Genomic DNA, 26572 nt, shown 5'->3' with positions numbered 1-26572 from the left:
TTAACACGGTTACCGTACGAACAGACATCCTCATCAATCATCTCTCTGCATATGTTATAATCTTCAATGTTCGCGCGAATATCGTTACCGACTCGCGCGAAAAAAGAAAGTTTCAGATACAAAAAGTAAGGAGAAGACAGCCTAGTCTAAAGCCAATAAAACAAAAAGCAATATGACAGAAGTACAAGCAAATCCACGTGTCAACGCATCTATGCTTCCTAGATATGAAGGATGTCTAGTAAATTTGCTTGGTAAAGTAAAAAGTGTAAGTTCATTTTATATACTAGCCTACTAAGCCTACTGCTAGGCCTGGCCCTACTAGAGGCCTAGGCTAGTAGTAGGCCGACTGTCTGGGCGATCCCCTTAAACTAGGCCTATAGAGAGCTAGGCCTATAACCCAGGCTGTGCACGGTATTCCTATACCATACTTATTGCCCCTAACCCCAGGGCAAGGTAGAAGAAGGCTATTAATTCGGCTATAGATAGGCCCTAGTATTATTTAAATGTTTTTAGGCCTAGAGGGCTACTAAGTACTAGGCCTATATATACTGTATATATTATTTATTAATATTTCATAATAATATCGTCCATGGACATTAATTACATTTTTAGGTTGATCAAAATGGTGCATCTTTTGTGTTGACATCAACAGATAATGTTGACATAGAAATATTATTACCAGAATCTGTAAGTTTTTTCATGCAGTTGGCACTAATAATTTGTAGTAGATGGATGTTTAAAAACCAAATTTTAATAATCTGTGTGACCTTCATATAATGTGTTGAATGGAATTGTTTTTTTTTTTAAAGCTTGAAGACTCTGTAGAAGGAATAACTGAAGTGATCGGACAAGTTTGTCCGAACCCACGACAAATCAATTGCCATCAATATGTAAACCATGGCGATATCGATATGGGTAATTAACCGCTTTTATAATTAGTAAAATAAAATTTGAAAGTTTAATTAACTAGAAAATGTTTTGTTTTATTCATTAAATGTCTATCAAATACTAATTACAGAAGTTTTGGTAGCATAGCATTGAAACTTATATAATATAATTAGTACTTTTTGTTTTATTTTTTTTATAGATATGAACATGTACGATGAAGCGGTCAAACTGACCCATGAACACAGTAAATTCTATTTATATATGAAAACAGACAATGAAAACTAGTCGTTAAAGAACTCGCAAACCTAAGACACTCACTGGTAGCAATGACAATGTGGTTTTTGTACACAATCACTTCCATCATCCTTATATATGGACATCAATCATTTATGCAGTTAACTCTGACTGAAATCTTTCGATCCATGACAGAGAGAGGCAGCAAAAACAAGCTATAGTTGCAACTAACCAGCAATGTACAATTCACATCATTTTTGACAATTCCCAAAAGTATACACCTAACTGACTTGTTAAATAAACTTATACAGTAGTAATCTTATTTAGTTTCGGTTGTTTTTTTAAAGGTTTTTTTTGCTAAATAATTGTAATAAATTACAGTAATAACATAACGTAAAATGTTGAATGCGAGGCAGTATATACTGTATGTTTCCAAACAAATGTAAACCATTTCAGACCTTGAAATATGCAGTACACCTGGATAAGAAATGCCTTGTACAGGAAAAAAAGACAATATATTTTAGAGACAACTTTAATAATACAGTATCAGTATTCCCTTTATAAATTCATATACAGTGTACAAGGCATAATGTTGTTTACTTTTTTTCCTAAAACCTCATCTCCGGAATTATCCTATAATAATAGTTCTTGATCAGGACAGTGTGCTCGACAAGCCTGTTGCATTATGCCACCTGCTATTGGATTTGGAATTTGTTGACAAATTTTCAAGCACACTTCAAATGCCCTTAATGGTTGACATTTTCTTGCCCCGGCGTATCCAGCAGCAGCGTCCATTTGCTCAGCTGTTTAGCGGGCTGAATGTCACGATGTGACAACGGATGATATACTACCTACCGAATCCATAAGCATACAACGACATGTACAGGAAGTAACTGGACATTCAACGTGACCACTGAAAAAGTTAAAATTAAGAATTTTCTCTTTTTCTGTATTTTTATTAGTAAGTATATTTATTGAGTTCAAGAACAGTAAAATTTATAAAACGACATAATATATGAATGAAAATAAATACATAGACTAATACATACATTATACTTGGAAAACAGAGGACAAGCCCAAAGGCTAGTTTCCAAAGGGGTCCCCAAAAACCCAATGTAGCTTACTTTAAAGATGTATTGTCCCAAAAAAATTAAGATTTCGAAAAAAAGTGAGTCATTTTGAAGTATTATAATAGTTACTAACTTTCACCAAAAATTAGCTGGAAAAATTTTGTTTAACTGAAATACAGAAATTTTTTGACTTCCAGTCAAAGTTTTCGATCAAAACATATCTCATAATGCAACGTGCTTGTTTGGCTACTCTGTATGCATCATCATAAAACTTCCTCGCGATCAGTGGTGGCGCCAGCGGGGGGGCTACGGGGGCTCTAGCCCCCTCGTCGGGGAGCCTAGCCCCCTGTCGGGGAACACGGGTACTTTTTGTCGGGGAATATAATATACAGTAAAAAACGTTCGCGTTCACTTCATATAGCTTGTTCAGCGCCTAGAAAACCACGACGTTCCATTGACCGTGAGAGTACGTCAGAGGGCTATTATGCACTTTTATGCATTCATTTATTGCCAGCGATCTAACTTACTACTAAACATTAGCTAGCGCACTTGTCTGGCGGTATCCCTTTGTACGAATCGTTCAACGTTGGGTCGTGACGCGTGATATCAAGTTCCATCCAGGGACCAAAATGTGTAATGTAGTTATTTTCCAGGCGAAGTTTATCGACGGTTACCGAAGGGAACACGGGTACTTTTTGTCGGGGAATATAATATACAGTAAAAAGCGTTCGCGTTTACTTCGTAGCTAGCTTCAGCGCCTAGAAAACCGCGACGTTTTATTGACCGTGAGAGTACGTCAGAGTGATATTATGCACTTTATATGCATTCATTATTGCCAGCGATCTAACTTACTACTAAACAATAGCTAAGGTTCGCACTTGTCTGGCGGTATCCCTTTGTACGAATCGTTCAACGTTGGGTCGAGACGCGTGATATCATGTTCCATCCAGGGACCAAAATGTGTACTGTAGTTATTTTCCAGGCGAAGTTTACTGACGGTTACGTCGTGTACTGCGTCGACGTACGCTACACTACAGCAAAAACGAATTATGTTAATTGTTCGTATGTTCACCAATTTTTTAATTTACAAGTAACCTTCTGTACCGTGGGGCACCTAAAATAAATTTTTCATCCATTACTAAACAAAAAAACATGCCATTTTCGCTTAGCCAACATCTTATTATAGCTAAGTTATTACATTTTCAATGTCCTGTAATGTCATGAATTTCTCACCACTTGGAAGTCCAGATGGTACGCACGCATACACTTGGGAGGAATAAACTTATTTCCCCGACTGAAAAAGGTCTACGCTTGCGTTTTTTAAGCCTCTAGGCCTGATGTTTCCAAAGTATAAAATGCAATTTTTTGAAGACCTGCAGCTCTAGTTTTAAAGAGTTCCTTAGCTCAGCCCCAACAATAAAGCTGGTCATATTTCGAAGTACAAGAAGTGCATTTTCCGGGACCTAACATCTCTATTTTTCAAACATTTCTTAGCTCAGTCACAACCTTGATAGGGACTTATATATTTTGTTTCATGTTTTGAAGTATAATAAGTCCAATTTCCGGGACCTCCAACTCTATTTTTCTAAATTTTCTTTGAACTTTTATTTTTTAAATTGAAAAATATGGATTGAAACAGTCATCGCGCATCGTTTTTTTGCACGCAGTATTTTATTTATGCATTATAAAAAAATGGAAAAAATGGCTACCCTAAATCTGATTAAAATGACCTCAAATGACGCTAGAACGCGTTGCTTCCGGGGGCTTCGCGTTGCTTCCTGGACCCCCACCGGGGGCCCTTGGCGGCCCCCAGCCTAGTGATGCTCGCTTCGCTCGCATAGCCCCCTCGTCGGGGAATGTAGCCCCCGCGTCGGGAAGATCCTGGCGCCACCCCTGCTCGCGATCTGTGTGAAAACACCTTCTCAACCGTTACGAGTTGTAAACAATCGTAATTAGCATCATGCATAATGCATACACGTGGTTTGAAATCTTTGTTTAGTTTTGCTCCCGACGATTTTCCAGACAAAATGTAATCAAATAATTTTACCTGTTAATTACTTAATCTTGTTTTTGGCTCGAATTTTCGACTTGAAGTGAATAACTTTAATATTTACTTTGATCAATTTAAATTTAGAATATTTTGACCTTCATATTTTGTGTTTCAAGGGACAATACATCTTTACAATCATTAAAAAGGTTACCTGAACCATTCTTTTAAATGGTGCGAATGACCTCCGTGCCTGCACGATTGACACCACGTGAACCAGTTATTTGAGACTGTCTTTTTCTTCTCTGATTTTGTAGTATTGGTGTCAAATTTTTCTGTTAAATTTGTTTAAAAATTAAGATTTAGTTTGATGACCCGAGCGACATAACCCTCTTTCCTCTTATTCGGATTGAATCAAAGACATCGAGTTAGGAAGCATGTATGTAAATGGATATGCTACATTACCAGCACAATACAATAGAACAATGATACCCTTTTCACACCGCCTAGACAAACTCTGGTGTATACACAGACTGGGGGGTCAACATTTGTGTTTTGCATCGTGTGCACCCTGGTATGTACAGTGTTTTTTCTCCTAAGTTTTGTGAAAGGGGTATTTAGAAAGAATGCATTTACCTTTATAAAATGAATCTGTTCCCATGTGCATCAAACACAAACAACATCGTGGTAACGGTTTCCTACATTTGTTGTTATGACATGTATTTGTCTATAAAGAATAAGAAAACTGTCACTAGATATACCTTAACTGACTATTGCAAGTCATGACTTGACATGTATTTGTCTATAAAGAATAAGAGAACTGTCACTAGATATATCTTAATTGACTATTGGAAGTCATGACTGTTTTGATTATACACACTTTGACCTACTGTAAATAATTGTTTTAACTATGCTGTGATGAGTGAAGTGGTTGTCCATTGTCTGAATAATAAAATCACCTATATTATATTTACCCATATACTGATTAAAATACTGAATGATAAATATACTGAGGGGTTTAATAAATTGTATGTATTGAATGATGATATTGATTAACATTCAATTAAGTTAGATAATGCATTAATTGATTGATTAATATACTGATAAATATGGCGATTAATAATATTGATTGATAATGTATTGATAAATATAGTGAATAATAATATTGATCTATTAATATATTGATAAATATAGTGATTAATAATATTATTGACTAATATATTTATAAATATAGTGATTAATAGTATTTATTGTTTAATATATTGATCGATTATTGTATAGTATTGATAATATAGTGATTAATAATATTATTGATTAATATAAATATAGCGATTAATAATATTGATTGATAATGTATTGATAAATATAGTGATTAATAATATTGATCAATTAATGTATTGATAAATATAGTGGATAATATTGATATGTATTGATAAATATAGTGATTAATAATATTGATCGATTAATGTATTGATAAATATAGAGATTTATAATATTGATTGATAATGTATTGATAAATATAGTGATTAATAATAGATTGTTTAATATATTGATCGATTAATGTATAGTATTGATAAATATAGTGATTAATAATATTATTGATTAATATATTTATAAATATACTATAGTGATTATTAATATTGATTGTTTAATATATTGATCGATTAATGTATAGTATTGATAAATATAGTGATTAATAATATTAATATATTGATAAATATAGTGAATAATAATGTACAGTATTGATATTGATTAATAATATTGATTGATTACACTCATTCTGACTCTTGAATCCTTAGAAGCTGCTTCCATTACTCTGGCGTTCCTGCTGGCTTGCACATGATGGATGTAAGGCGATGGTGAAACAGGACTCTGGCAGAAATGGCATGTTACGAAGATTTGTTGTAGCTCTTGCTTCTTTCTTGTGCTTTCTTGTTGCACATAAGAATCAAACTTGGCTCTGTAGCATTCATATGTGTTATTATTAATCAATTAGTATTATAGCTTTTCCAGAGGCACTATTAAATCATAGTACATAATGATATCAGAAGCTCATTAAGGAACCAACAGGATTCAAAATAGTGTTGATTAGTCTAGAACCACCAGTTGGTAAGGTTTCAACCTGACTACTTTTCACAGAGGCCTTTGACAACCCAGTGGCTTGAACAGGGACTGTTCCTTTGGCGAAAACTGGACCAATTTATTTCTTGTGACTACATCACTGAGACGGTATGAAAGAGTAGTATATGGCATAGTGGTAAGGTACATGGAACTAGCATGTGAGATGCATGGGTTAAAAATCTGTCATATTGTATGTACTGTATCCTTAGCCATTGGCTCATCCTTCAAATTGGACATAAAGCCTGTGTACATACATATTTGTACAATATTCTAATATAGAAGGGGATTGTCGGTTGATGTGCTGGACTGGGCTCTGTGAGAAAGAAAGAGTTTTACTGACTATTACCCAGTATAAAAAAGAAATAAATCTATTGTTTTTAAAATCATATGGCTCCTTCCACAATGAATATGACTGCAAAATTGACAATTTAACTTATTTAAAATGGAATGAACTTGAGCTGACCTTTCATGCCATAGTCTCCATGTGTCCAGGAGATTTCTGTAGCAATCAATCCAATTCTGAACAATTGGATCCCTGGTAAGTTGCCATGGAAATGCTAACACAGCTACAAGACTGGCAGTTTGTACATCAGCTGTCTATAGAGGGGGCAATTAAATGAATAATGTTATTATACAAATAATGAATATTTATGAGCATGGTGTGGAGCATGGTTAGACACCCGTTGGTACTAAACGAGAAGAACCAACAACAGCCATCCAGCAAAACCCTAGAGAAGAGATAGGCACCACTGGGAGACATGGCTTGTGCCTGTGTGTATCGTATCATGATGAGTACAACTACTAATTCCCCTACTAAATCTTAAAGGACTTGGTGCACTATATCTCATCTGCTACGCCCCTACGATCCTCTAGATCATGGGACTATTTTCATTTCATAAATAGGGAACTTTCAAATTGATATGACCCACGACCTAACTAGATCATGTAACTTTTGTGCATGTGGTTGAGCTGGGACGTGCTTTCTCGATACACACCTCAACCCAGTATTGATGGATTCTAGATTGACCTGACCTAGACTGTTCAGTCTAAAATCGAAAGCTCTCTATGCTTGCTCAAAATGACTGTTCAAACTTACCTTGTCAATATATGAAGCTAAAAGCTTGATGCCATCTTCTGTCAGGCCTGTCAGCAGAATACCATCCAGATCACCCTCATTCATGGCTTCCTCTGTCCAACGTTTGATGTACTTGGATAGTTGACTATCATTCAGGAATATACAGGCAAATGCTATACGGTCTTGTATGCTCATCTTGTATGCATCTTCATCCTAGGCAAGTTTGAACAAAAGAAACCTGTTGCATTCTTCAAAAATTTAAAAGCATCTGGGTTTGGCAAAAAAACTCTAGGCTGGCATTTACTGTATCTTTTTGTTTAAAGCTCTGTTTAAAACTTTATGTGACAAATAAATGTGATGTGCCCATATTTGGACATAATGATGTCATATCACTAACATATTTGGGCATATCATCACCACATTTGGGCACATCACACGTTTATTTGTGAACCAAGTTTGACAGTGTAGATTTAGCTTATGTCAAGAAGGTTGAGCAGTGCATAAGTGAACCTGTTCTTTTATTTTGAAAAAGACACCTCAATTCCAATTTTCAAAGGTCAGGGTCAGATTTATTAAACATGCTTAGCAAAACAATCTTCTTAACTTTTCAGTTTTCAAAATAACCTAAGCAAATATTTTTACATATTCTTTTCTTAAATCTTCCATTTTATAGGATACAAATAGTTGATTTAGCGCTTCTTTTCAGTTTTACCACACTCATTTCAAAAGTTTATTTCAATGGTACAACTGCTTACCAATACAACCGAATAGTTCCCATCGTCACAGGTCAGGAAAGTAAACATTGCCATTAAGTAAGGGTTTTGTAACTGCTTACATAATAGAGAACACATCTCACACCAGAGGTTCTTCCTACTGCTATCATACCCTGATAAAGCCATCGCAATGGCACTCAGGTTAACATCACCTATTGAAACCAATAGAAATGTTAGGCTCTGTCTACACTATCAAACTTTATATGACAACTGATAACTGATTTCAAGTCCAACTGATATTATTATCACATGATGATGATGTAAAACTCTATCTAAACTATCAATTTTTATGTGACAAAAAATGTGATGTGTCCATATATAGACATGATGATGTCATATCACTACCATATATGGGAATATATCACTACCATATTTGGGCACATCACATTTTGTTGTCACATAAAGTTTGATAGTGTAGACAGCGCTTTAAAGGGGGGTTCCGGGTTTAAAATGAATAGTAAAAAATGTAAAATATATTTGTTTGTCTCTTGAACGGTAAAAGTTTCAATTTATATAAGCGCCCAGTGAAGCAGAACGAAGGCTGTGAAATCAGGCCAGATTACAAGTGCAGCTACGGCAAAATCACACTGTGGTTACAAAATAGGAAATTCGTGAAATGGTCCATCTTCCGACGACTCGTTATCATTAACCATATCAATTACTTTTATAAAATTATACTTATCTGATGTAATTTTAGTCGGTCTTCCCATTTATAAAGTCAATTTTTTATGAAAATTCATCAAAACAGTGAAAAATTAGATATGTTTGCACTTTACGTTTGCCGATTTTCACACCGACTTAGGGAAAAATCAAAATCAATGAAGCGTAACGTATACTGTACATTCCTGCTGAGGATCGAGCGAGACGACGATACACGTGCTCTCTCTGCTGCCCATGCTTGGCATCGTCACGTGATAAGCAGATACAACAATACCAAACTGGTCGGGTCGAGTATACCCCGTCTATAATCACAACATGAACGATGTACAGTATTTGATTGAAGGTCGACTCGACCTTCCGGAATGGTATAGATAATATAGCTCGAATGAGAGAGTTGGAATATTTGTGTAGTGCAGCCTATAGTAAAAGGCCTGGTAGTATCAATTCGCATAGGGTCTACTACACTAGCTAGCTCAATTTTTAACTGGGCCGGATCGGCTAGGTCTCCTTCCTACTACCTGGTCTACTTGCTTGATGCATGAGTATTCCGCTTTTTTGGAGAATAAACTAGCCTAAGCCTATTTTATTTTAGGCCTACTTAGACGATCGGGACACCATACGTGTGGACGGCGGCGATCGGACCTTGTTTTGCTTCAATATTTACAGCCGATTTTGTAGAACGTTTTAGGTTTAGATTGTTTAGGAGTTTGGTTGATAGGATGGGTTTTGTTATTTATGGGCCAATCGGCCCAATCGTCTAGTAGTAGGCTAGCTAGGCCCATGGGCCCCATTGTTTTAACGTAGCCATCGTGGCGTGGAATCCCTAGTCAGAATGGCTCTCGCCCATTAGGCTAGGCCTAGAGTAGTATTGTACGTGAAGCCGATAATACGATCTGTACTATAGTATAGAGGTATAACAATAGTATAATTTATGACTCCGTAATCTGTACTAAATTTTGTATTTCATTAAATGTCAAATAAATATATGCTACTACTGTTATTATTACACTTTAGGCCTAGCTTAGAAAATCTACAAAAAATGTATTTCATAATGATCGGGTGGTCGTCGTTTGACAGGGGAGAGAGAGTTTGGAATCCACTGGTGACGTGATTTTGTGAATATCTCATGAATATTAATGAGCTTCCCTAAGCTGCAGAAAAACAGACTTTCCATGAATTTACCCTAAAATGTATATGAAATTTAATTTTTTTAATTTCTCGTTATTACTTCTTCATTTTGACATGTCTATATTGTTATAATATTTTTTATTTAATAAATAAACGATATTTAAAAGCAATTTTAAACCCAGAATCCCCCTTTAAGTAATAGATGGCAATAAATGAGCACTAAATTTCGTTGACAAATACACACAATTTTTATAAAACCCTATTGAAAAGGTTTCTATTATTTTAAAATTCAGGGTTTTTAGCTCCTCTATCTACTATTCAAAAGAAATTGCACTTGTAGCTTTATGGAGTCATAAATAATAAGTGGTACATATATAGATTATAGGAAGTAAATACTAATCTGACAAAGAAGTGTAGTGAAGCTGTAGCTTGGTTGTTAACATGCTTGCCTTCTAATCCCAATCCTGACCAATTGCAACTCACGACTCTTTCAACTTCACTCCCTCAAAATTAGACTTAGTTTATAAGCACTATAAATTGTAAAATAGTTTATCCACTTTACCTTTTTTCCACCTACTTGATGTCGAACCCAGGTTCAATGTTTCTATAGCTTTTCTTAAATTCAGATTAAACATGTGTATTGCCGCTGCCCTTTCAAATTCACCATTTTCTATTAGCCTGAATATGCAATGAAATACAACGTTTACAATAGTTATTTTTCCTATTCAAGAGGTTTTTAATTAGACTAACATGAAAGGAATTATTACTAAGGTAAATTTAGGTATGGTAGTCATTCAGCGAGCCTTGTTCTTCTTGCAAATCGACTAGAAAAACTCCAGAGTTTACACACAGGGGTGTTTACACACAGGGGTGTCTACACTGGTGTTTTGTATTATATAATATGCCCCAGTGTGTGTCAACTACAGAGTTGTGCTAGGAGATGTGGAAGGGGTACAGTATATTACTATTATTCCTCACTGCCTAACTGACCAGATCCAAAATTATCAATATATAGATAAAATAATACATGTTTTACACCCAAGAACTTGTTTTTTTATATATATTCATTCTGTTATGGATCAAACAAGGATAAAAACACAGAAAAGTACAAACTTATTTCCACTGTGGTACCTAAATGATACATCTTAAATAATTAACAGAATTGTAGAAAAAACATATCTCTGAAATTATCACTTACAGTGTGGAACTTAGAACTTAGTGTTATGAAAGTGCTACTTAATGTACTTGTACTGTCATAAAGAGGTATTTATTTACCTAATTTAAAATTTGTCAATGTTTTATTGGTTTCAGTTGGCTGATTATCTATATTTGTGTATCGTTTAATTTGTTGTTTTTGTCAAATTGTCTTGCTACAGAAAGGAATTGCCTAATACACAACTACAGAAAGGAATTGCCTAATACACAACTACAGAAAGAAATTGCCTAATACACAACTACAGAAAGGAATTGCCTAATGCACAACTACAGAAAGGAATTGCCTAATACACAACTACAGAAAGAAATTGCCTGATACACAACTACAGAAAGGAATTGCCTAATACACAACTACAGAAAGAAATTGCAAAAGAAATGTGGAATTGATTTGAAAAATTTACCTGGTAATGTAGATTTCCAATGCTGTAGGATTTTGAAAATCCCAGTTACACAATCGCATAGATATTGTCCTTAGGATGAAAAAAATTATTTTGATTATAAGATAGTTAATATAAATAAAAAACACACTATTGCCAAGAGGAAAAATAATAGTTTGTCAATGCATGTAAAACCTTTATATTAAAATAATGTAATGTTCTTAATTTAAAAAATAAATGCCTCCCTTGAATAAACGCTTCCCTTGAATCAACGCCTAACAACCTGAATTATAAATGCCTCGGAGCGTTTATACAAATAAATACGGTAATACCAATTAGATTTTCTAATAATCAACTAACCTTTCCTGACTTGTATAAATGTGAATGTTCGATGAATTTGTGGTTCCTTCTAAATTTTTTCCATGTTGTTTGCTTCGTAAACAAAATTCTGTTCCCGGGATTTCGCCAGCGATGAGGTCTTTAACCCCATAAAATGGATTGTTTCGTATTTTTTGCAGACCTTTTTCCTTGTGTAAACTTTTGATGTGATCCAGAATAAGCCAGAATTTCCGAAGAGTTTCATCGCCGACTAACTCGCCATTCTCCCAAATTTGTTCTTTCTATTAGAGAAAGGTCAAAGGTCAAAGGTTATTATTATTCATAATACAATAATATGAAGACCTTTTTCTCCATAAATTATTACATATTGTTATGTAACTAAGGTAAAAATGTGGACGTATGACCAGTGGCGTAACATAGAGACCATAGGCCTCTCTGGTTTAGGTACCCTAAGTGGCCCTCCAACGGTTGAGGCCTCGAATGTTTTTAGCCTTTTTTTCGACATATTATAATGCCTGTTTTTTCCCTCTGGGGACTGCTCAGGGCCCCATAACCTTCGGGGGTTAGCCAGTGAGCACTCATAGCCGCTACGCCAATGCTTATGACTTATTATTATTGGTAAATACTGATATGCTTAGTGTGATTATATCTACCCATTTGCTATTGTAAAGACTGCCTAGTCACATGGTACAACACAACAAATGAGGGTGCTGTCTGTCCTACCTTTAGTCCATACCCCCTCAGTGCTCTAGCTTTAATCTTGGTAGATATATCATCAGCACACTCGGCTGCCATCTCTTGGAGATATCGACCACTGCCTATTAAAAGACTGGATTGTGGAGACCAGGTCTGAAAAAACAGTACATTGTATTATTATTATGTTTATATAATAAACATATTAATTTAATACAGTATTGAGATATGGAGAAATTATGTGGAGATTTATAGAGACTCAAGATGAGGATATAAACTCAGGAAACCAAACCTAGGCTTCATGAGCTGTATATTTATCTGTACTAATTATAAAATTCCCCAGGCACTACGCTCTGAATTCATTCCATCAAACATTGTCCCCCAAAAACATGAAAAATAAAGATTAACAAAATTGGATTTTGAATAGGTCATTTTGCAGTTTTAATAAAGTTAACTTTTGTAATAATGTAAAGAAATTTTTATTTCACTTATAAAAAGACAAAAGAAATGGTTAATTTTAACCAAAAACCATTGTCTCAGACAATTTAGGTATATTTTGCTTTGAATAACATTTTTTCAGGTAAATATTTGTTTTTTATCCAGTTTTTGGTCAAAGTGAATAACTATTACGTGGCATTAAAATGGCATATTCAACAACAAAAAATTCAAAAATTATTTTTTTTAGGGGGACAGTGTATCTTTAAGTGTAAATGTTTTTGTCTGTGCCTACCATTGGTATAAGATCAGCAACCACTGTTTCTTTAAGTATTCCACTTGGTGTGATGCTTAGTATACAGTTCTCATGGGTAGGATGCCAGGCAAACGACGCTACTTGATTTCCGCCATTAGCTAGTTAAAAAGGTCAAAGTTCATATATTATTGTGATAGCATATTTTTTATATACTTACTTACTTAGTCTGGGACATACCTGAACTAGATTCCTCCATGGCCATCAACATATATACATTGATATACTAGAGACGGTTACTGGTATGCAAAGAGATGAACTGGCTGCCACAATGGCAGATAGGAAGTTATATTTTTTATAAACTACTAATAATTCATAATTGGTCAGGACAAACATCCAAAAAATGTATCCTCACCAAAAAAAAATATTTGTACTTACTTTGCAGGTGCATCTCATTGTGCTCCATATCCTCCTTATCTATATTTAAATAAAATAATAATAATAATAAACTTTATTTTACAAGCCATATAAAGTTAACTACATAAAAAGAAAATAAAAGCACATCAATTATCATCATAAAACATCATTTAAAAAGGCAACAAATTATCAAATACAAATTAAGCTCTTAGAAATACCACATTGTTTAAGTGTAGCTCCGAAAATGCATATTTTTCTGTTAGAGATTTTGAACTAGTAAATATAACTAATTAGCTTGTATGTTGTACATTGTGTATGTGCGCCAAGATAAGGGCTACATGGAAGCTATATTAACAGCAAGCCTAGAAGACTGGTATTGTTGATCGTTTTTTATAGTGTACTTACAAAGGTGTTCTATTGAGTATATTTTGACAACGGAGCTGTCACGAATGAGACACGCCAGTCGATTGTATCGTGTTGGACACCAAGCAACCTTAACTACACTTCTTGGTTCAGTAATATTATGAATCTGAATGAATACAGTTAAAGAACGTATAATTTAATTCTACCACTAAACTCTTATTTGGCTGTGCTCTTATAAATAAACACTAATCTATATTTGTTATTACTTGGCAAAATTCTATTTTCTTTTTATTATAGTACTTGCATTGTTTGTTTGCTAGCACGATAGCACCTACAATTTTTTCAGTGTAAATAGTTACATACTTACAGAATATGCTTATTGAATTTCAAGAAAATCAGTTCATTAATAACGTTACAAATTAAAAAAAAAATGTTTTTTATTCTTTTAACATGGGCCATAACATCAACATGCGCTCTCTGTGGCAATATTTTGTCAAGAACTTCACTCAGAGTGGTTTCATTAAAATTATTGTAAATAATCACTGTATTATATTTTATAATTATTAATATTTTTTAAAATTCACTGTACTACACATTTATTATTGGTTATCAAAAAATTCAAAATTCAAATTATCTTTTATTAATCCTTTCAGAAATTCATTGCTCGTTTTACAAATATATATAAATATGTAACAATTATAAAAGGTAAACATTACAAAACAGGAAGAGAACGCCATAAAATTTAACAATAACAACTTCAACAATCAAATCATAAGAAAAAAATTTAAAAAGTTGTGGAAGGAAGGAGTGAGTGAAAGAAGAAGATCATTATTATGACTAATTATTATGATTTATTGAATAAAGTTCACAAAAAAACAATTTCTTCATTTTAAAATCAATAGAAATAAAGAGACATTCTAATTGAAAGGATACAGATCGATCGAGTTTGCGTAAATCCCAGATGTTCATTTGCGAATCGACGCACGAGCTGAAGCGGTAGTCCGTGCAAGGATCGATGGCTATACCATACAATAATTTAGTTGTCACCTGGCCATGGCTTCGAGATGAGTCTGTTATAAAAATAATAACATTTTAATATTTAATATTTTTTACCTTTTCTTATTTAAAGGTTCCTGGATAGACTAACACAAGGTTGACATGTTATCTAATTCTCCTATGTTATTCATTTCATTTTTATTGTTCCACATAAAATAAATAAAAGATCAAGACAAAAAAACCTGGATAAGTCTGTTTATGTGTGGAAACTCAAATAAGCCAAAAAGGGCTTTAAGTTTCCAAAAGACATTACTTTCTAAAAAAAAAAAAAAACAAACAGATTTTAGTTGAATATCAATAGAAAAGACATATATATAAATTACATAGGAGCAAACTTAATAACTATCTAAAGAATATTGATGGGTTAAGTATTTTTTTGTATTTTTTAAAAAACGAAAGTAATGTTTGTGATAATTTAATGTTTAAAGTTAAATTATTCCCTAAAAAAAGTCAGTTAAAAATAAAAGAATTTTTCCTGCAGGCAGTAGTGTACTTTTCATAAATAAAGTGTTTCTGGGTAGATGACCTGGTCTTATACATATAACCTAAAATATTGTACTTATTTTTGTATGTTTTGTTGTGAGAACAATAAATCTCGCTTCAAAGTTCAACTAGTACCTCTGATATCGTACAGACGAATATGTTTGGTGCCGATTCCCGCTACGAAGCATGTCGCTTGGTTGTTCAGCCACTTGATTGAATGCACGTTTTCACCCGGTGATCCAAATTCAGCCAACGGTTTGGCGGCTCCTCCCAATCCATCATTCATTCCTGACATTTTTCTCGATTTATCTTTTTCTGTAATTAAAAATAATAAATCAATTAATTATTATAAATTAATATATATAAAGTGTAAAGTACTGTAAGCATGGAGTAAAACTGGTAGTGCACTTCACTGTGAAAGTCTGTTTGAGACCAGTTCAAAGGTCATCAACCCTCATATTGTGTGCTGACTACCTAAATACATTAAGTGAAAGTCGAGGTATATAATAGTTTCATCGGTTTTAAGTTACAGTATATATAAGGAAATAGAAGAAGAAGAAGATATTATAATGAAAGAGAACAGACGACATTAATATTTAGTACATGATGTGAAAACATGCGACTTCACCTTGATTTATATCCCACAATGCTACACCTTGATCGCCCCTGTATTTATCATAACCTGCAAGAAGCTGAAATTTAAAAAAAATATACAAAATTGAGATGACAAATATTTAAATATTTCGGAGTTAATCTTCCAAAACTGAACATCATTAGCTAGCCAATAAAGTCTGATTTTCAGTTTAAAAAGCAGTTTTAATTTTAAAAATCTTTAATTTAATTTAAAAGAGTTTCTGGATGGTTTTTTGGGTTTAAAACTTACACGATGAGTTTCCAATGTGTTCCATTCGAGTATATGACATGGGCGATTATGTTTAGGATGAAATTCACGCTCAACACGATCAGCGACTTGTAGCGATTCATGATCAAACGAGCTAAGCAAAACCTTGCCGCTTGACATTCCGAGGGTCACCAGGTTGGCACCTGGGAAATTCTTTGGCTGACAAGCATAACACTAGAAAAATATAACGTATTGTGCGAGAATTGTTTAAACTCACCATAGTACTATACACTGGGACCTCTGGGAGAATAGTCTTTGACTGAAGAGGCTACCCAGTATAAAGAATAATAAAAATAGTAAATTTAAATTTGTAAGGTGACGGTTTCCCATCCAAGTCATCTACACTGGGTCCAACATTGCTAACTTCGGCAACCTAACGAGAACCGGTGTTTCAACGCAACTGAAACGAAGTTAGTATGTTTATTTGCTGCTTCAAATGGGTAGTAAAACCTTCTAATTAACATTTTATAACATTTTTTAATATATATCTGTTAAATCACTTAAAGAAAAACTTTTTTAGAGAAAATAAAGATAAAAAATATATAAATGAAACTGTACCTTAATATCAGATTTACTTGGAAGTTTAAAATCTGCAAGGCTTCCTATTGGCCAAGCATTTAACTTTGATGATATAGATTGTGCCTTAGTGTCATTAGTATTGGATGCTAAATCACCCTCATCCAACTCCCCAACCTGAAACAAAGTCAAGTCTGATGGAACCGAACTGTTAAAGGTCAGAAAGAGATCGCTGGCTGTCGGAGACCATTGCAAGTCACACTTGGAGAAATTCATCTTCTCTTTCTTTACTTTTCTGAGCACTGAAAAAACAACAGTAGAAAACCATGTTATTGCTTCACACTTATTTACTAGCCTATTGTGTTGTAGATTCTGGGAACCAGCACGGTTAATGTTTAACTAAGGCACAAACAAGTTTATACAAAAATTAGTTGTCTAATATTAATATTGACAATACACTATTCTCCACATTTTTCTATTTTGTATTGTACATTTACACATATATTTCATCCAACATTGTTTATTATTAAACTAAAAATTATTAAAATTAAAATGGTTTATAACTTTAAAAAAAGTTCATACTGTTAAACATCAACCACTGCGATTTTATCAGAATTTTTAGTTGTTTTTATTTTCATTAACTCCAAAAGACTTTCAACTTAAGTAGCTGATCGGTGATGCAAGTTTGAAGCCCCACCCTCTGGCTAAGCCCACCCACTGGCTAAGCCACACCACATACTGTACATGAATGCCCAGTGATTCTGAGCATGTTAAAATGTTACACTGTATCCTCAAACAATCCTTGGTTGTAAAATGTAAGAATTAACGAAGAAAACATTTTTTTCATTGGCATTTTCAAAATGATCTATTGTTATTATTTAAGGCGTGTGGCGCAGTGTGTTGGACGTGGGACTACTGATTGTGAGATCGTGGTTCGAATCCAATTCTCGCTGCATTTCTTGTATCCATAGGCCAGACACTTTACTTACGTTTTGTCTCTCTCCACTCTGGTGTGTATAAATGAGAACCCGGTTAGATCAAGACACAATTTTGCGCTGATTACTAGCTGCATTATGGGAGTACTGTAAGTATGTTTCCATACGTTTTTGATCAACAACAACAAAATGATAATAATCTTAGAAGCACTGTGGAATAAGTGCTATTAATTATTATTATATATTAATAATTAAATGAAAAATTATTTAGATTTTATCTCATCTCAGTGTCACCTAATAGTTAACTCTCTAGCCTTCAGAATATTCTACTATAACATTAAACATTCACTGGGTATTACTATTACAGTACTTGGGTGGTGTACAGTTCATACATTCATATATATTTATTCTTATAATGTATGATATTCATGGGATATGCTATAAACAAACACACCCTTCTTATTAATGTTTAGATATGTTGTACAAGACAATACTGTAAGTACTAAAAATACTTTCACATTCAACTAAACAATTAAATGTCTGACATCCGGGAATACTACAGGTATTGGTAGCCTCAGGTAATAAGGAAACAAATGTATTAACACTGTATATAAAAAACATGAATGTAGTACATGTAATACTATTTTAGACCTACTGATTAGATTTGTAAATTAATTAATAGCAAATTAAGAAGCATACTAACTTTCAAAGTATATATACAACAACTATAATTCCAATATTAACTGGAAACATGTCCTAAATGAATTAACAGTGAAATCACGTATTGATTGAATGAAATGGTATGGAAGGTATCACAAATACAATACATTATTTAGTTTATTACAACACTGGCACCTTGTTACTAACAATTTAAAATTTTATATAGTCCTATTATTATTTAAATAAAATGCAATGTTGATTAGAGGGCCCCAGTGGAAAGCAGTGATATCACTGATCTCGGTTAGTCTATTTAAAGAAGACTAATAAATAAAAAAATAGTAAAATGTATCCACGTTTAACATGTTTTGCTGCGTGTACCCCTATTAGTATTAGTAACTAATAAACTTCTATAATACAATAGTATGACTAACACAATAAAATACAAATATAGGCAGATTAGTTCTTTTTAAAGATTTCTTATATTCACAATACTCACTATCTTTTCCTGTATTTAACGGAGGATAGCTTTTTGAGAAAAAATCTTGAAAAATCTGCCGTGGACTTGTCATTTTACACAATTTACAACTCTTTGAATATAACTAACAATTCCACTGAACTCTATGGGAATAAAGATTAGCAGTTCTCTCCACGGCGTATCAAATAATGTAACTCAAATTATGAACTATAGGACTGCTGTTAGAGTCCAACCACGTGCACAAACTAGTTGTTACTGTATACAAAATTCTCACTGTTCAAAGATCTAGTAGTCTTATCGACATATATTATGTTGGTTAAACAGACCTCAGCCAATGGCAAGTTATCTTGTTAGATAAAATAGTTTCTCTACTGTAGGAAATACACACATTTTGATGAAATGATAAACACTAGCTCACTTCCTTTCAATAACAACAAATTTAAATACAGTACTCTTGCAACAATTATTTATAGACAACAACAAGCAATAGACTTTACTATTACAATTTCCGCACCCTAGGAACAATATATGTAATGGTAACGCAGGGTAAACAGCAAAAATGCAACAGCAAAAATGAAACTAAACTCTGTCAGGTCAAATCACATGGTGTTTTGGAAGTCACATGATTTCATTCATTTTTTGCTTACATTGAATATATTGTTTACACACATGGAAATTCCCCGTATAGCCTATATACTCTAGTAGCTAGATCAACTTTCGTATGCACTTTGAGGTCCAGAGAATTTGACTTCAGAAATTGGTTTAGGGTGGTCAAACAATCATTTTTGGCTTGGTTACACATTTTGAACATGTGGCGAAAGGTCAAAAGGTCAGGGTGAAAGGTCATAAGACCAAACACCAATATGTCCTTAAATCTGAACAACCACTGGTCACAGCGAAGTAATTTTGGTCTCAAATTGATCAGAAGGTATACATTTATATTCAATCTAATGGGACATTTTAGTTTAAAATGACCGAAAATGCCATTTCTGACCTTTGACCCACAACCCAGGGCATATATTTATCTCCTTAACTACTGGTCGTAGACACTTGAATTTGGTTTTAAATTGTTCGAAATATATATTTTGTTATATGAAAAACATTTTTAAAAATGTTACAAAACGTCAAAGGGTCAGGGTCAAGGGTTATATAAACAAATAAATAAAGGTACTTGTATCTCGGCAACCACTGGTCGCAGCAAGTCAATTTTGGTCTCAAAATGTTCAGAATGCATGCATTCATATTCCGTCTAATGGGGCATTTTAGTAAAAAATGATCAGAAATGCCATTTCTGACCTTTGACCCACATACCAGGGCATCTTCATATCTCTGTAAGTACTGGTCGTAGAAACTTAAATTTGGTATCAAATTGTTTGAAATATACATATTTACATTCATTGTAATAGAAAATGTGGTTAAAAGATGAACAGAAAATACTATTACTAATGTTTCAAACAAAAAACATATCTCTACACAACTTTTCACAATATGATACTTTAAATTGTTTCAATTTCAAGTAGGCCTACTAGTTATTGCTGTCCACGAGAACATTTTGATATAAACGTCAAGCTCAACAGTTCTTTTCAGAATGCTAGAAGTAACTTGCCATGTGTATCCGATTAAACGCCCCGGGCATTTATTGTTCAAAAGGGTTTTTAGGGGGAGGAGAGGCATCTTTATTTGGGGTATAATATGGTAACATGTATAATCAAATAAATACCACCTAGATGTAAAAAAATACAGCACAATTAATATAAAAAAATGATAACATTATGTCAAAATGCTTGGTAAATTGTAGATTATGGTAATTAATGAAATGTGTTGTGATACAATTATTTTGTAAATGCATGTGGCGGAGCGTTTATTCCACATGATGTTCTATTGGAGGGAATGGAGGCTTTTATTCAAAGCGGGTGTTAATTCGAATAAATACTCGAGCTCAACAGTTAAGAATGCTAGAAGTAACTTACTATAGTTACCCGAATAAAAGGTCCGGGCATTTAGTTATTCAGGGAAGGCGTTTATTTTGTTTGGGTGTAATAATGGTAACATGTATAATCAAATAAATACACCCCAGATAAAAAAAAAAAAAAATTAATATAATAAGAATAATAACTGGATTAAACCTCATTCTATCCTGTTGCAAGTACAATCATGTAATAAAAGGTATCACAGACAACTATAATAGACCAATTCATTGTCATTATTCCGTAACACTGTTGCATAATATTTTTGAATGTTACCGACAAAACTTATAATATGTATAAGTTTTGTCGGTGTATATTATACACGTCTGTTCCCAGTGTAGATAATAAAACAATATATGTTTCTGGAGATTTATTATCAATACCACTAGAAACTTTGACATGTTTTAGGTACTGAATTCATTGATAATAAAAGCATCAGAAGTTATCATGATAAAATCATACTACAACACTGTACTACAGTACACAAGGGTGTTTTCAGGAAAGCTGGACATATTGTACAATAGTAATGAAGCTATGTATTGGCATTTAAAAATATGCAAAAGATTGTTGTCAAATTGTAGTCACAAACAAACAGATGATAGAATGAAGATCCATTATGAGTGCAATTGTGTCAGGATAATGATGTGTCGTCATTGTTTTATATCATTATACTGGCACCTGGAAGAGAAGATCCATTTAATGTTATCTATGACAGTGTCACTTTTATTCTAAAAGACAGAAACATTTCGTTAAAAAGCATAAAGAAAACAACGAATCATGTAAAGTACCTTTTATCAGTTGAGAAACGAATTATAATTATTAAAATTAGAATATTTATTCGAATTAACACCGCTTTGAATAAAAGCCTCTCTCAAATAAACGCCACCATTCCCTCTAATAGAACACCATGTGGAATACGCCCGCCACATGCATTTACACAATAATTGTATCACAACACATTACATTAACTACCATAATCTACAATTTACCAAGCATTTTTTTCACTTTTTGATATTAATTGTGCTGTATTTTTTTTTTACATCTAGGTGGTATTTATTTGATTATACATATTACCATATTATACCACAAATAAAGATGCCTCCCCTGCCCCTAAAAACCCCTTTGAACAATAAATGCCCGGGGAGTTTAATCGGATACACATGGCAAGTTACTTCTAGCATTCTGAAAAGAACTGTTGAGCTTGACGTTTCTATCAATGTTCTTGGGGTCAGCAATAACTAGTACTTGAAATTGAAACAATTTAAGTATCAGTTATTGCATAACATTACTGTCTAAGGATAAGTTATGTAGAGATATGTTTTTTGTTTGAAACATTAGTAATAGTATTTCTGTTCATCTTTTAACCACATTTTCTATTAAAATGAATGTAAATATGTATATTTCGAACAATTTGATACCAAATTTAAGTTTCTACGACCAGTACTTACAGAGATATGAAGATGCCATGATATGTGGGTCAAAGGTCAGAAATGGCATTTCTGATAATTTTTGACTAAAATGTCCCATTAGATTGAATATGAAAGCATGCCTTCTGAACATTTTGAGACTAAAATTGACTTGCTGCGACGAGTGGTTGCCGATATACAAGTATCTATTTTTATTTGTTCATATAACCTCTGACCTTGACCCTTTGACCTTTTGTAACATTTTTAAAAATGTTCTACAAATAATAAATATTTATTTCAAACAATTTAAGACCAAATTTAAGTGTCTACAATCAGTAGTTACGGAGATACATACATGCCCTGAGGTGTGGGTCAAAGGTCAGAAATGGCATTTCCGGTCATTTTTGACTAAAATGTCCCATTAGACTGAATATAAATGTATACCTTCTGATCAATTTGAGACCAAAATTACTTCGCTGTGACCAGTAGTTGTTGAGATTTAAGGACATATTGGTGTTTGGTCTTATGACCTTTCACCCTGACCTTTTGACCTTTCGCCACATTTTCAAAATGTGTAACCAAGCCAAAAATGATTGTTTGACCACCCTAAACCAATTTCTGAAGTCAAATTCTCTGGACCTCAAAGTGCATACGAAAGTTGATCTAGCTACTAGAGTAATAGGCCTACTACAATTTAGCTGTTGACACAAACGAATTCAATTGGAATTTATGTTCTTGCTAAAGTAGTACATATTTGGATTATCTTTTCTTCCATATAAAATTAATATAGGTTTATCCTGGTTTATAAGCCCATCCCAAAGTTATTTGGCCATCTAATTTTAATTCACTATTTCCATATTTTTTTCTAAATTCTTGAAAACTATTTTTAAAAACAGAATGTTTGGTTTCTCTTTTTTTTATGTGCAAAAGTGTAATATTTTTATTAAAGGAAAGTGTAGACGGGTAAGTACGGTAATTGACTATTTGCCATCAGCATGGCAGACTGTTGTGTGCCAATAGTCAATATTTGGTGTGGTGTACAAGGATCTATTATAGAAAATATATCCAATGTTCATTTTACGCGCTCTTAAACTGAATGTAATTGCACTTAACAATTTCATTTTCCATCAAGATTATACCGTAGAGAAAGTACAGGACAAATGGATGAGGCTATCAGCACAGTCAACCGTGGATGCACCAAAATTTGAAGTTTTTTATAGAGTTGTGGTCAACTGTGCGAACATGTAAAATAGTATTTTTAAATTGTGTGATCGATATTGACCGTGCAGATAGTCAATCAATCAAAGTTAACTATCGGCAAGGTATCTGTTGTGAAAACTATGTGCATGGTTGTGAATGTACTTCGATTAATATATTATTAGTTTTTACGCATGCATGGTCAAACATGCCAATATAGAAAATAATATTAATAATTATTAACAATACTATAGGCCCTCTCTAGGCCCTAGTATATATAGGCCTATTTATCATTTATTTGGGTACATTACTTTAACATGCACGGTCGACAATCCCGATAATATAGTTTAATTTAGCCTAGCTAGGCCTAAGAAGTACAGTATGTTGTCAAAAACGAAATGAAGTCAACGTCACTCTAATAATCTTTGTTGGGTTTATTGTGTTGCATGGATATCTTGGTTGCTATCTCATGCCTGGTGGGGTGGGGGGAAGCAGATAAAAGTAGGCCCTACTACTAGCTAGCAAAAAAGGGAAGGAAGGCCCAAAAACTTAAAAGGAAAGCGGAACTGAAATAGAAGCATGTGTGGTGAATATAATTGGTAACGTTACCGTTATGGTGATTGTCTCCAACCTAAAAGGCCTCCTCTAGGCCCTAGCTAGGTTGGTCTCTTTCGACCTTTTGGGCTAGGCTAAATAGAGGAAAAACGCGTGTCCCCTTTATTTTGCTTCAACTCTCTCGCGATCAAGGAGAGGGCGCTAACTTTATACAGGAAACCGTGTCTGTCTGTTCGCACGGCAACCGTGTTAATAACTTGTTATGTCCAATGAAGCGTTACAAGATAAACAAACAGACGTGCCAAACAAAACAAGGATGGGCGGAGTTGCAATATGCGAGTATCATATTCGATCATAAGCATCAATCAAATATTGCTTTGATATAAGCATGGAGTAACTAATTATTACTCCATGATATAAGTAGACCTTGCCTTTGTTACAAGCGGCCTACTTGCTAGTACTTTGCCATTTGTATAAACCAGCAGTCAGTGGCCTACCAACTAAGTCTAAACTAATGCTAGAGTTAGGCCTAAGCTAATAAGGCTTAGTTTAGAGTGTTATGTTACTGTTGTTAGTGATGTCCATTATTAAGTATACTGTACATAAATGCATTGCGTACTCTTGCTGGCCAATTAATTGCAGCAGATCAACTCAATCTAAGAATTAAGATAAATGACGACCTTCAAATTTGATAGTGCGGCAATACCTATAAAGAGGTTAGACGATGTCGCTGGCTCCACATTCAATAGGTTTTACAAGAATAAGAGACCGGTTTTACTTACCGGCATTGCAAAAGACTGGCTGCCATTGCAGACTTGGAATGAAGAATACATAAAGGATGTTCTTTATGAGGAATTTGGGGAAGAATTGAAAGTTTTAAAATCAAATGACAACAAACATTTTATCAATCATGTTCAGGTTTCGGAGAAGATTGAAATATCTCTGGAGAGGTTTTTAGATGCGGTATTTCACGCAAAAGATACTGAAGCAGTTAGATATTATCTGCGCACACACTCCATGCCGTCTAAGCTTTACCAAGACATGATTAAACGGGAACAAGTAGAAGGACTTATAAAATCAATTTGTCATGTTGATAGTGTAAATTGTGGCCAAATGAAAGAGCCAGAATCTTCTACACCTGAAGGAATTGTAAAAGATATTTATCCATGGGAGGAGTTTTTGGATTCTGAAGAGACTTGTGACCATGAACAGCAAGCAGATCAAGTTGGTCAACTTAATGAAATACATGATCAAGAGACTGGTAAACAGCTGGGGGATGCAAGACAGAGGAGAATTGAAAATGTTGAAGTGATGTCGGATTTCCCATTACCTTATCAGGCAGTGCATCAGAAGGTCTTCAGAATTGACACAATGCAATTGTGGTTGGGAACAAAAGGTAATATAACACCGCTCCATTTCGATCGCAACCATGGACTACTTTTACAAGTTATAGGATGCAAAGAGTTGGTACTCTTTTCTCACACTGACACTCCTCTGCTGTATCCTCACCCAAGTCACACTTCGCGGTCTCACACTAGTAAGGTTAACCTTCGAGATATTGACTCCAAGCGTTTCCCACATTTAAAACACGCTCAACGGTACACATGTGTCTTGAATCCTGGCGAGATTCTTTACACGCCTCCCTTCTGGTGGCACGATGTGACATCACTCGATGGTTGTTTGTCAGTTACACTTCCATGGGATATTTCAATTGATGAAATACCTCTCAATATGCTGATGTAGTATATACTGTATGCTAAATAGTATTCATGAATTGTGTGCCATAAGTATTTTTATTGATAAAAATATGGAAAATTCAAAAAATTTAACAAATTTGTCTGAAGTAATGGATGAACATTGCTACGGTCGCAGAGAAGACTAAACTAATAATGAGATGTCATTTTAAAAAATCCTAAAATTGTAAAAAAGAATGTTGAAATTGTACTTTAGGAATTGAGGTTTTTAGTTTTAAATTTTATCGTTTTAATAGTAAAATGAAAATAATGCTGTTTTAAGTACTGCATATAATATGATTGTGATTTTAACATATTTTCGATAACACAAGAATTGGAACATTGCTATCACAGAGTAAATTAGACTAGATAGTCAAAAGATATTTTAATTATTAAATAATCATATAGGATTACTAATAATAGTTTAAAAAAAGTACTTTTATTGCAGAATTAGAATTGGAAAATCTTATTTGTAAATGTACTATAAAATGAAATGTGATTGAATTAAAACCTGCAATAATTTAATTTATACTATAGTGTGTTTTGTTGTAGTTTTTAATTGCAGGAGAAATTTGACGATTAAAAAATTGGAGGTGAAGGTACCGCATCAACTATAACAAGACAAAAACGATAAATAAAAATTACGAATTATAAGATTCA

General features: G+C 33.7%; 3 protein-coding genes across 5 annotated transcripts; 2 read left to right on the top strand and 1 right to left on the bottom strand.

The window, feature by feature from the left end:
- Positions 1 to 19: 19 nt before the first annotated feature.
- Positions 20 to 1444, top strand: LOC140039616 (replication protein A 14 kDa subunit-like). The gene is made up of 4 exons (XM_072085238.1): positions 20 to 265; positions 613 to 687; positions 810 to 915; positions 1088 to 1444. Exons 1-4 carry the CDS (start codon positions 173 to 175, stop codon positions 1171 to 1173), a joined length of 360 nt encoding a protein of 119 aa, XP_071941339.1. The 5' UTR covers positions 20 to 172; the 3' UTR covers positions 1174 to 1444.
- Positions 1411 to 24328, bottom strand: LOC140061334 (GATOR2 complex protein MIOS-like). 3 transcript variants are annotated; one of them, XM_072107902.1, is made up of 20 exons: positions 24234 to 24328; positions 17027 to 17286; positions 16451 to 16642; positions 16196 to 16259; positions 15703 to 15882; positions 14962 to 15098; positions 14071 to 14194; positions 13687 to 13725; positions 13291 to 13409; positions 12591 to 12716; positions 11889 to 12148; positions 11553 to 11621; positions 10499 to 10614; positions 8131 to 8300; positions 7397 to 7588; positions 6764 to 6897; positions 5953 to 6139; positions 4816 to 4906; positions 4394 to 4514; positions 1411 to 2035 (listed from the first exon to the last, which is right to left on the bottom strand). In XM_072107902.1, exons 2-20 carry the CDS (start codon positions 17258 to 17260, stop codon positions 1945 to 1947), a joined length of 2646 nt encoding a protein of 881 aa, XP_071964003.1. In that variant the 5' UTR covers positions 17261 to 17286; positions 24234 to 24328; the 3' UTR covers positions 1411 to 1944. The 3 variants fall into 3 exon arrangements, with proteins under 3 accessions (XP_071964003.1, XP_071963985.1, XP_071963995.1); XM_072107884.1 differs by lacking the exon at positions 24234 to 24328 and adding an exon at positions 19076 to 19448; XM_072107894.1 differs by lacking the exon at positions 24234 to 24328 and adding an exon at positions 18623 to 18660.
- Positions 24329 to 24712: 384 nt separating this feature from the next.
- On the top strand, positions 24713 to 26262 carry LOC140039046 (uncharacterized). The gene has a single exon (XM_072084778.1). It carries the CDS (start codon positions 24852 to 24854, stop codon positions 25920 to 25922), a length of 1071 nt encoding a protein of 356 aa, XP_071940879.1. The 5' UTR covers positions 24713 to 24851; the 3' UTR covers positions 25923 to 26262.
- Positions 26263 to 26572: the final 310 nt, after the last annotated feature.

This window comes from Antedon mediterranea, chromosome 1 (genome assembly GCF_964355755.1).
Source record: "Antedon mediterranea chromosome 1, ecAntMedi1.1, whole genome shotgun sequence".
NCBI lineage: Eukaryota > Metazoa > Echinodermata > Crinoidea > Comatulida > Antedonidae > Antedon > Antedon mediterranea.
The sequence above is the reverse complement of the archived record's forward strand: the minus strand, read 5'-3'. Positions and strand labels throughout refer to the sequence as shown.